Source organism: Sylvia atricapilla, chromosome 7 (genome assembly GCF_009819655.1).
Source record: "Sylvia atricapilla isolate bSylAtr1 chromosome 7, bSylAtr1.pri, whole genome shotgun sequence".
Classification (NCBI taxonomy): Eukaryota; Metazoa; Chordata; class Aves; order Passeriformes; family Sylviidae; genus Sylvia; species Sylvia atricapilla.
In genome coordinates, this window is record NC_089146.1 from 20306712 (window position 1) to 20319256 (window position 12545).

At 34.9% G+C, this 12545-nt stretch overlaps 1 protein-coding gene across 1 annotated transcript in view; it reads left to right on the plus strand.

Moving 5' to 3' along the window:
* LOC136363546 (sodium channel protein type 2 subunit alpha-like) overlaps positions 1 to 12545 on the plus strand; it is a 71027-nt gene that overhangs the window by 13440 nt on the left and 45042 nt on the right. The window contains exons 4-11 of the mRNA XM_066322876.1: positions 2575 to 2891; positions 6428 to 6546; positions 7420 to 7509; positions 9080 to 9208; positions 9702 to 9793; positions 10835 to 11107; positions 11411 to 11474; positions 12345 to 12486. Coding sequence (XP_066178973.1) covers positions 2625 to 2891; positions 6428 to 6546; positions 7420 to 7509; positions 9080 to 9208; positions 9702 to 9793; positions 10835 to 11107; positions 11411 to 11474; positions 12345 to 12486 — 1176 coding nt within the window. The 5' untranslated portion in view covers positions 2575 to 2624. The remainder of the gene's footprint in view (positions 1 to 2574; positions 2892 to 6427; positions 6547 to 7419; positions 7510 to 9079; positions 9209 to 9701; positions 9794 to 10834; positions 11108 to 11410; positions 11475 to 12344; positions 12487 to 12545) is intronic.

Genomic DNA, 12545 nt, shown 5'->3' on the forward strand with positions numbered 1-12545 from the left:
GAAAATGCTTGGGGCATATTTAGTGTAGGAAAAACCTTCTTGTGTAATAGCAGTATCAAGGAAAAGATATAATTGCACTAGACAGTAGTGGAGGCAGGTCTCAAGTAATGTTTCCAACTCATCAGGAAAACTTTTTTCAGGGCATGTTTTTTTCTCCTGAGAAATACAGTGAATCCATAAGTCTACCAATACTTTCCCCAGTCTGTCATTGGCTCCTTTTTGGATTTCTAACAATACAAATACGTATCTTTTAAGTGAGGACAATGCATTTTGTTACAGCATTCATAGCTGTTACTGTTAATGGATGAAAAACAGACTAAACAAATGCACTGAACTATGAAAATGAGACAGACACACTGATGACTTGATTTGGATGCATCTTTTGAGACTAGTTTCCTAGAAAAGGCACCTAGGGTGACAAGCTGAATCGCAGACCTATAAAATGAGGAATAAAGAAATGAATTATTCAGAACGACCAAAGAGAAACCTCAGACATCTTCTTAGTTCATTAATCCTGCATGAGCAAAAGTAGTAATCAAAGGACTGTTTCCAGAAAATGAGTGTGCTTTTAATTCTAAAAAGAAGGGACAAGTTTGAGTTTAGGATCCTTGTAATTGGGAGTTACATTAATTAATAAAAGGGATTAGCAAAGGCATCCATCTTGTACAAAGAAAAATTAGCAGAAATTTGAACATAGTAGCCTGTGATAAGGTTGCCTGCTGGAGACTCTGGCTGGGTTTATAATTTATTTTTCCTTTTATACTGCATCTGTATCTCCAGCCACTCCAAGGTCTCTGTCATTCTGCACACTACATTAACTCATAGTTCTCCAGGACATTCCTTCAGAGAAATTTTCTTCTTCATGTCTACAGTACAATGTATTTTGATTCTGAATTTATGGTCAGGTATCTTGGTTCTGGTCTTGTATTACTTTTCTGCTTGGTGCTATAATATACTGACTAAAATATTTCAGTGACCTCAGTGCTGATCATACACACTGATGCTGTGCTGTGAACCCACTCCAGAGATAAAGACTTGAGGTGGCATAGGAACATGAGTCCTTACCATGTCATTGGATTAGTAATTTGGATTTAAGAGTATGCTGTTTCATTTCTTTCCTCCAGTTTCTTGCTCTAGGTTTTTCAAGCACTTTTTAACGTCTCCTTCTGACTTCACATATCTTATTTCATAAGATCATTACTACACACAAGTGCTACTACTCTGTGTGTCTGTGTGTGTGCCGATTTCTACAAACTGCTTTAGACAGGCAAGAAGCTTTAGGAGAAAAACTATTGAATGAGTTCAAATGAGCAGAATATTATGCCTCAAATTTAGATGTGGCATCTCCAGGATCAGATGTTGCACATTCATGAAGTAATGTAGCAAAGGTTACACAGCTTCATGTAACAGAAAATGTAATTAAAGCTCATTAGTTAAGCATTGAAACTCGCTTTTAAAATTGGTTCTCATAATTAAAAGTTTTACAACAGTATGCCATAAACTCTTGCAGAGTAGACACCAAGTAAGGCTTTAATTTCTTCCTTGGTGGCAGCACTCTTTAAGCTTATCTGCCTTCATTTTGCCATTCTCTCCCCCTCCAGCTATTCAAACCTCTCAACTGTGCTGTACAGTACATCACTTTAAATAACTGATCCTGCTGCAGAAGGACTTGGAAGAGAGAAAAATAACAGTGCTTTCAGCTGATGCACTGCAGGACCTCATAAAGAGACCTTCTGTACAGTAGAGATTTTAATGCAGAGAGCAGGAAAAAGCAGCATCACCCACCACTGGGACTAAAGACATTCACAGGGAACCAGAGTCTTAGGTTTTGGACTAGTTTCAGTCTGAAATAATACTATGACACTTGCCTTGCAAAGAATCAGAAGCAGCATCTTTTCTCATCTTTTGCCTTATTGTACATGCTGTTTCCTTTTACTTATAAGGCCTGTGGTTTTGATTCACAGATAACAGTCAGTAAACATGACCTAAGCTGTTCTGGATCTAATATTAGCCGTCACCACAGTTAAGTGTCAGTAAGAAAGAATCATGCTTGTTCCTCCCATAATTCGTTTGCTGTCACTTAAACAGCACCAGTCATGCAAAATCTTTTAGTTTAATGAAAAAAATTGATGTTTGGAAATTTGTATTACTGATGCTTGAAAAAATATGGAAAGATAAAATCTATTAAGTAGTAGAATGTAGGTTTAAAATTTTCAACAGTACCTCAGAGAATATGCATTTATACTTGCTGTTAAAAAAAAAAAAAAAAAAAAAAAAAAAAGCTGTACTGTTAAAACACCTGTATCAGCAATTTGCTCTAGCTGGGAGTATCCAAGGAAAAAGCAGTATGTGTGGGCAGAAACAGTGTCTTTTTCTGGATCAGCAGGAAAAAGCTGAAAAATAATTTCTAAAATACCTTAATAAATTCTAAACAGTTGCTTTTAGCTGCCATTCAGCCTTGAAATATGCTGCTTCTATTTCTATTTAAGCCTGGAAAGAGTTTCTGACCAAATGTTTTGGTTTTTCCTATTCGTACAATCTAACTTGCCTAAATTATTTAATTTTCTTTTATAGGTCATTCTTATGCAAGAAGCTAGAAGTAATTAAATTTGCAGGATGAAAACATGGCACAGGCACTGCTGGTACCACCTGGACCTGAAAGCTTCCGCTATTTTACTAGAGATTCTCTCGCAGCTATTGAAAAGCGTTCTGCAGAAGAAAAAGCTAAAAAGCCCAAGCAAGAACATACAGATGATGATGATGAAAATGGTCCAAAACCAAACAGTGACTTGGAGGCAGGAAAGACACTGCCATTTATTTATGGTGACATACCTCCAGGAATGGTATCTGAACCTTTGGAAGACCTGGACCCATATTATATCAATAAAAAAGTGAGTGAATTATGTTTTGAACAAAACAGAATATAACTTTATACACCAGAAAAGTTTAATCACAAAATGTGATAGTTAGAACTATCAGTCTGCTAAATATCCAGAATCATCTGTTTATTTACCAGAACTGATATATGCTCTTCCATATTTTGACTGCTTCGATTCTGTTGAGTTACTTACTATATACTTCGCTGTAAGGAAGATGTTTCTTTCTTGATCTTGCCTGAATTTGAGCACAGAATGAATTTTCTTGATTTCAATATAATAGTAAGACTGGATACGACAAAAGAGATGTTACAAGCATGGTTTTGCAATGGAAAAAGTTGTAGATAAGAAGGTAGCATCCAGTCAAGCTACTGAAATATGGGACTGCAACCATATTCTTCGTTTCTGTACAGCTATATAACATATGCAAACATACATATGAAATACATGTATCTCTATGTATGTAGCATATAGAGACTAAATGTTGGCTTATATGAAACTACTGCATAGTAAACTATTGCTTGAATTGCTTGGGTTTGTTATGATAGATGTCTACTGCAGAGCTGTCAATTAGATGTCTGGCAGACCATGGAAAAGCTTATTTTTGAGGAAGGAATCAAAAAAAGACATTTTTGGTGTTCTGAAGAGTTTTCATACAGAAAGACTAGAAATAAAAGCAATGTATCTAAGTTACATGTGTGGGGCTGTAACAGAAAGGGATCACTTTTAGCAAAGTTGTGCGCCATGAGGAATGCAGACTCCTGTAAGAGGTGTATTTTCTCTTCCAATTTGCACAGTCATACACAGTCCTCCTTTTCACATGATCCCTGAGTCAGGGACTTGGAGATAGAAAAGGTAGTTCAAACAGATCCATTCAAGTAAAAAGGCTGACTTTTAAAAAGTCAGGATCCTCAGTAGTGTCGTATGGGTTTATGTCTTGTAGCAATGATGCATACAATTGGAAGCAGACTGGTGTTATTTGAGTTAAGAGAAAGACAAGCAAAAAATAAGTATATTTCCATTGCTGGGATTAGTTGTAGATTGTTTGAAAATCCTCCAGGGTCTGAAATTTTCCAACCTGGGAACAGGTAAAATTATCTTAGGTCCTGCACTGATTAGTGAAAGTACAGGTGACAGTAAGAGCCAGTTTTCCTCTATATCCTTGTTTATTTCTGTTTGCTCCTTTAGCAGCATCAAGATGTTCTCTCAGTTTCTGATAGACCTCAAAGTGTAAGGAGAGAGAAGGAAGATGGAGAGGTGGAAAACACCTCTAAATTAAAAAAACGCAGAAGGTGTTTTATGGAGAAGTACTTGGGACAATCATTTCCCATCTCTCTGAAACAGAGAAAGAACTGGACACAGTTGCTCTATTGACAGCTTGAAGCATTCCAAACTGCCATCAAGATAAGAAACTTGATGTTGAGACACTATAAAAAAATTAAAGGCTTAAAATACTTTAAACTCCAAAGAAACTATGTTAATTAGAAAAAATCATGCAAATAATACTCTCACTTTTGTGGCTAAATTTTTTTTTGCCTTTTGTTTGTAAAACAGGTTTAAAAATTATGGCCTCAGTAATGGGAACAGAAAATAAAGCAGAATCTGCAAGTAATTGCACAACCTAACAGTTGCCAAAGTCAAATAAACAATGCTGTAGATAATACAAGTATGTGTATTATTAAAGAAATGTAAAGAAATTAAGGCTCAGAGAAGTAGCATTTCCAAGGGTTATTTAAATTTATATGGTTTGGGTTATAACAACAGTTCCATGCAAATTTTTACTTACAATATAATTGCCAGTACTTAGCCCTTTTCTGGACTAGCTACAAAACTTCAGGAATAGAGCTGCATAAAAAAAGTTCAAGGATAAGATTGTCTGAACAAATGAGGTTTCAAAAAGCCTGAGAAGTTCTGAAGTATCATTTCTAGCCTCCATTGATCAGAAAAAGTAGATTTTTTGGAACAAAAGTGTAAAAGCACACACTAATGATGCATTTCATAGTATATGAGAGAAATTAGTAAACAGTAGGATCTTTAGTCACAAGTGACATCTGCGTTTATATTACCTAGCAGTATAATTATGCTCAAGAGAAAACAAATGGACATCTTAAGTCATGGACTAGAGTTAGTCATCCTCCGTTGGTGTGTAGTAGAAACTACCCTTAATCATTGACTTGTCAGTGCAGAGGAAATAATATGTGAATATAGTCTGTCTTCAGGCTCAGCTGCAGCAGTGACCTTGGGACAGGCAACATCTTTTTAGCATTTCCAGCTGGGTGAAGGACCGTAGGGCAGGGAGAAATGCCAAGGAGTGTGTGTCCATTCTCTGCCACCCTCAGTGTTAGCTTGATGTTATTCTTTGAACAGGCACCAGCAACACTCTTTTACCTATTTTCTTTCCCACCGTGGAGAGACTGGCTTTCCTTGCCAACTGATGACTGTCCAAAAAGGCAGTAAAGGCCACAGAGAGGGCCGAATTTTTCTGATCACAGCCAAGTTTTTACAGAGAATGGAAATCAACATGGAGAACAGTGATACTATATAGCTCTGCTGAGAGCATAACAAAGACACTGTTATCTCAACACAAAGAAGAGCCATTACCATCGACAAAGAGCAAAAGGAATGAAGAAGAGTTATGTCCTGAAGAAATTTCAAGCAGCACCAAAAAATGCAAGTAAACCTCATTCACAGACAAATGCACTTAGGCAATGACTGCCCACAGAAACAAAATAAACTGAACACAAACCATAGGTTTATCAGACCAAATTTTAAAAGATAATCACTAGCTAAATTTTCTGCTTACATATAGGGAAAGTAAGAGCACATTGTTAACAAGAAAACCAGCAATTATTTTAAAAAAATGTTTGTTGTGATAGGATGCCAGATTCTGGTGTATATTTGTCTCACATTGCTCAGAACTATGTTAGCTGGCAATATATTAATAATTTCAATTTTTTCAAAGATATATGTTTTAGAAGATGCATATAACTGATATTGGTAGAATTTAAAATAGAAAATGAAAGCAAAATAGTTTTTAAATTGTGGTTGGTTTTGTAATGACAATTTTTCCTTGTTACTGTATATATGTGTGTATATAATTCTGTCAAGTATTTGTTCCAAACTGGCATTTAGAATTATCCTTTTGCTATTTTGGTTTTGTTTGTGTTTGCTCACAAGGTGGAATGTATTTGATAAATTTGAAGCTCTCACTTTAATCAAAGACTTCATAAGAGAGTAAATGGAAATATTTTAGTGGCAAAGTCCTCCATTTTGCTTTTATTGATAAACTGCCATTGTTTTTGTAATCCCCACCCATTTTAATTACATCATAATTAATTCCACATGCTGGCAAATTTTGCAAATTGGAGAATAGGCTGTGGGAGGCTTACTCCACTGTATTAATAGAAATCAGTTATTTTCCTACCAAAGGTAGACAGTAGAATGAAACTTGTACTCTCAGATGGAGAATGGAAACTTTTAGTAGGAGGTGAAGATGAAGATATATGTAGTCAACACTGAATTTTAATTTTGGTTGGTTTTTTTTTTTTCAGACTTTCATAGTATTGAATAAGGGAAAAGCAATTTTCCGGTTCAGTGCCACATCTGCCTTGTATATTTTAACTCCTTTTAATCCCATCAGAAAAATTGCTATCAAGATTTTGGTACATTCATATCCTTTTTTCTTAATATTGATTTAAATGTTGCTATTTAAAAATACTTAATGACTGAACTAATACTTGTCATGTGGATATACAAATTGTGTCCATGGGAGTGAACTATGCTAAATAAATATATGTTGCTCAAGCTTAAAAAAAGGAGCAATATCACATGTGAATTGCAGTATATCATCATCCCTGCCGAGAGAATTCTCTACTGAACCACCTAAATCTGTCAGAGTTTAAATATCAGGCTTTATATCTAAAAGGAGACCTGATCCCATACTAAGCCCTGCAGCTAAGGCCACATTAGTAACAAACCATTGCACTTGAACATCTCTAAGGTCACACTTTTACCAAGACCAGTAGTACTATTCATGAACTAGACTCACTTAGCAAGGACAAAAGAGCATGAGTAAAGAGCAGCTTTTTTGGCATTGTGTTTTCAACATTGGGGTAGGTGTCCTATGAAAGATTTGGGATAAAGGAGAGTATTTTCAAATATATTTCAATCACGTTCAAAGAAAAACTTGAGCCTAAACAACCATCCTAAATATCTTTCAGAATGATCTACCTGTATTAAATGAGTAATTCCATTTGGGGAGTCATTTCAAGATTTACAGAGCTAAATATATGTTTAAACTTAATTTAAAACCTAAACCTGCTATGGTTACAAAAGTATTGCATTTTTTTTACAAAAGTGCACCATAATATGCCAGATGGCACACCATTTAAAAAACATAAAATTATGTGCAAAGTTTTATTTTTAGGCTTTAATTAGTGTCACGTTATTTGTACACATTTGTAAACACTTAATATTTTTTAGTTATTTCACTATTATAAAGCTGTCCTATTTTTTTGACTTATGTGCCTTAACTATAACCTACATTATTCAGCATGCTTATCATGTGCACTATTTTGACCAACTGCGTGTTTATGACCATGAGTAACCCTCCAGATTGGACAAAGAATGTAGAGTAAGTTAAACATTTTTACTTCTTTATTTTTATGTCTTTGTTTTTGTGTGAGTCCAAGCAAGAAGTATTTATGAAAATGCGAATGCCAGAATGGGCTTGTCCAGAGTCAGGAAGAATCAGATTCCATAAGATCATCAATGTCTTTCCTGTTTTCCCCAGAAAAACTTAAATTATTTAAGATTAACACCATGCTTGTTAAAATTATGCCTGAGGAATATCTGAGCTTCTGTTGTGTGGTACAAACAGGAGCTCTTGTCCTTGGATATTCTAAGCTGCAAATCAAACAAAGAGCTACAGAGGTGCATGTAAAATTGTTACTATACCTTGCTTGTTTATCCATGATGTCATCACAGTGGGACTTTTATCATGCCTTGCTGATTTGACCTCATAAGCGTCTGCCAGAACAAGGACACACAGCCCACAAACCACAAGAAAGTCAAACTGCTGAGGAAAGGGCCTTACCTATGAAAGAGTAACAAAGAGCTGACTAAATAAGGAGTATTTCTCCTTCTTGTTCATAGTTAAAAATGTATGTTTATTCTTTAACAAATGTTTTCCTCTGAAATACTGTAGAATCATAGAATGGTTTGGGTTGGAAGGGATCTTAAGAGATCATCCAGTTCCAACCCCCTGGCATGCAGGGATGCCTTCCACCACGTCACGTTCCTCAAAGCCCTTTGTTTTTATTTGAAATTATACTACTCATGAAAAACCTGCTTCTAATCATTTGTTGCTTCTTTCATTCCCTCCTTTTCTCAGAGAGCCATTACTGGTTTTTATTTATTTAGTTCTCTGCATCAATGAACCTTACACTGAACCTGTTTAGAAACAACTTCCATTAACCCATTCCCAGTTAACAGTGACTATGGCTGGTTAGAGATGCTGAGAGTCTGAAAGGAGAGCAGTAGGGTCTGTAGATAGAATTCCTTTGTTCTGGAGGTCCAAAGAGATCCATGTGGGTCTCAGGAAGTGCCTGCATTTTCTGCTGGTTATAACTGACTATTCTATGTTGTTAAATGAATAGCTGTTTCCACACAAGGTAAGCTGGTAATCATGCTCCCCATCTTTCAGAATAACAGTCTGGGCATGCTTTCTTATATTTGATGATTATTTATGAAATAAACATGTAATAGAGGCATTACTATAGTTATTATTCAGAACTGATTTTTACAAAACTCTCTAATTTAAACATTAAAAAAAAATTCTTGAGGTTTTGTAACACTTAGACATCTACCTGATTTATGAATGCAAGCAAAGAGGCAACCCTCTGAGTGCCAAAAAATGTACATATAAAAGTCTGAAATATATCCATAAATACTAGAGTCAGAAATTACTTGTAAGCACAAGAACTGAGATTAAACCAACCTTTTAGAAAATGAGTAGCATATATATCAGGTTCAAATTTCCACAATGACTGAACAGCAACTACAATATTTAGGGCAAGTAAAGTTAATAATTCACTCCTTTCACTTTTAAATAGTTTGTCTGCTCTTTGAAGTCATTTCTGCTAAAGATTGGCACTGTCTGTAAATATGCAAAAATCCATTATTCCTGCTCTGATGGTTTTCAGGTACACTTTCACTGGAATTTATACCTTTGAATCACTTATCAAAATTCTTGCAAGGGGCTTCTGCTTAGAAGGTTTTACTTTTCTGCGAGACCCATGGAACTGGCTTGACTTCAGTGTCATTTTAATGGCGTAAGTGGTTCAAGAACTTTTAAAGCTTTTGGGGCATGAAATTAGTAGTAAATATTATTATAATAAATGTATTTATTTAATCATATTTAATTTTTGCAATCTTTGAAGTTTAGACACTGTATTTTAGTATTCAAAGTAAAATACGGCAGAAGCCGAAATGGAGTGTCAGCCACTGGTGTAATTACTGCTGAGGGACACTAATTTCATGTCCTACATTTTTCTGCTCACCAGAAATGAAGCCATCCCTTTGACTTCATGTTACCGTCCCACTACAAGCTAATTAGTTTAACTAGATGTTCAAATAAAAATCAGTGAGTTTCACTTCGATGACATTTAAGCAAAATTGATGAAAACAATTATTAAAGCAAAATGTATTGAAGAGACAGGTAAATTTGGAAGTATGATTGCTAGTCTTGCCACAGAGGTTTTGAAGACCCACATAATTAGTATAAGCTCTGCCTCAATTCTGAATAACTGTGATTTAATCCTACAGGTATGTAACAGAATTTGTAAACCTAGGCAATGTTTCAGCTCTTCGAACTTTCAGAGTATTGAGAGCTTTGAAAACTATTTCTGTAATTCCAGGTAAGAAGTAGTTGGTGTAAGGTGTTAGGCCCCTCGTATCTCCAACTGTTATTTGTGTGCTGTCATTGTGTTTGTGTGTGAACTCCCCTATTACAGATATGTGACAGAGTTTGTGGACCTGGGCAATGTCTCAGCGTTGAGAACATTCAGAGTTCTCCGAGCTTTGAAAACAATATCAGTCATTCCAGGTGAGAGCAAGGTTAAACACCGAGGCTGACTTTTGTTCCATTGAATTCACTTCCTTTGAGCATAAGTCTTGCTGTTTGTTGCTCATGTTGCCAAAAAAAAAAAAAAAAAAAAAAATACAAAAGGCATGGATCATTAACCTAGTTTATGATTCTTTGTCTTTTCAGCATTAGCTTCTTTTATTTTGCAAAATCAGCCTTTGAGTTTAACAGAGTCTTGCATGAAACATAAAATATGAGGCCTATGGGTTATTTTGCTTTGTTTTTATGCATTTTATTGTGACAAATTGCCTCTACGTTACAAAAGCTTAGTGCTATGGCTTTCTTGGTTTTGAAACTTTTCCTTTTTTTAATCACTTCAAATTGAAAGTAGTCTTAAAAATAAGCAAGTAACAGCAAAAGGAGATACCAAAGAAGAAATAAATGATGCACAGGAAAATTTATCAAATGCAAAAGATTTTTTTCGTTCAAAATTACTAGCAATTCTATCTCATGCTGCTTTGCACTGTTGTGGAGTCATGTTTAGAATTAGCTGGAAACTGAATTATTGGCAGAATATTTAATGCAGAGAAAAATTAAGAAATGCAATTAAATCTGTACTAAGAAAGCATGATTGATAAAATTTCCTGCTTGACAATATTATATATTGGATTTATTGGAATATATGTACATCGTGTATTCATAAAAAGGAATCTTTTTCTTTCATTCATCTTCACAAGCTCTGGGGCTGCTCATGAAGCTTTACCTTTTGAGAAATAATAAAATAATTTCTTTTTAAGTGTCTGCATGGCCTCTTAATAATATGGGAAGGGCAAAGATACTCTTTGATGATCCTATGGATCTTTTCTCTTTGCAGGCCTGAAGACTATAGTGGGAGCCCTAATTCAGTCTGTGAAGAAGCTCTCAGATGTGATGATCCTGACTGTGTTTTGTCTGAGTGTATTTGCACTGATAGGGCTGCAGCTGTTCATGGGCAACCTGAGGAATAAATGCCTGCAGTGGCCTCCAGACAATTCTACTTTTGAAATAAACATTATTTCCTACTTTAACAGCACAATGAATGAAAATGGTACATTTGTTAACATGACAGTGAGCACGTTTAACTGGAAGGATTACATTGAGGATGAAAGTAAGAATGTCTGATGTAACTATTTTAATATATTTGTGACTAAAATATGTAATTATTTGTGACCAAACAAAGAACATTGAGGGGCTTATATTTCTGCCTTGTGTAAAGCTACTTACTGTCACTGATTTACAGAGATCAAATACATACAATAAAAAATACAAGAACCAGAAAGGTTCCTAAACAAGCTACAGAGTGATCAGTAGCTAACCACTATGATTTAATATAATTTATTTTCATTTTGCTTTGTAGCACTTTCAGGTTTATTTGATCCATTCATATATATTTCTAATGCTTTCTACACAGCTCATTTTTACATTTTGGAAGGACAAAGAGATGCCCTACTTTGTGGTAATAGCTCTGATGCAGGGTAAGACCCTTTCAAAAATTCTCTGTTACGCTCTGTAGAAAAAGAATTAACATGAGATGTAGTTGCAACTCCATATTTAGCAGGGTTACAGAACTTACAGAGTTTTGCAGCTAAGTGAGAATTTCTTACAGGAGTCAAAATGTTTTACACCCTAGCTAAACAAAATACGAATTAACAGCCTTTTTCCTTCTTGACTGGAAAATGAAGTTGGTTTTATTGATAAGATCTGATTTTTTTTAAGTGTCTTTTGGTGATTTAGTGATTAAAGAAATACGAGGAAACAAAAGTTAAAAGTGAGAAAGAGAACATGGGAAATATTAAGAAAGCACAACAGTGACTTCATAGTCCAAGACTGATTCTGTTTTTTTCAAGCCTAACTCTTTCACTTCTGGCAGATTTTATCATTTACATGTACCAAATTATGAACCTAGAATTGTTAGCTGAACTTGGATTCCTCACTGGCAGTACTGAAGAGGTTTACTAAAAATATATGTATCAGCATTATGTAGAAAATCCCTAATATTACAATTGGATTTAGCTAATAATATTGTTTAATTTTTCTGTAACCTTCGCAACATTTTAGCAATTTCTGACAGGAAATAATTCATTTGGAATAAAGATTCTGTTTGCAAAATGTAATTGAGGAGAATTTTAATATTTAGGTCATTTCAACCAGAGGGTGGATGAAAAGGTTATCTTTCATTTACTATGCAATTAGTTCAATTCTTGGGAATTTTTTTTCCTAAATTAATTTAATTGTAATTTATGGAATTTTTGTTGAAAAATAATGCATATTCTTCCAAAAGATAATACATATTTTATAGAAGGGAGTAAAAGTTACAACTAAGTGCCTCCTTGATTTACACATAGGCAATGCCCAGAAGGATATATATGTGTGAAAGCTGGCAGAAACCCCAACTATGGCTACACAAGTTTTGACACCTTCAGCTGGGCTTTTTTGTCACTGTTTCGGCTAATGACTCAGGACTTCTGGGAAAACCTCTATCAACTGGTAAGAAATTATTAAGACATGAATAGTAAACTGTTGGTGACATCCAAAATTACATAAAT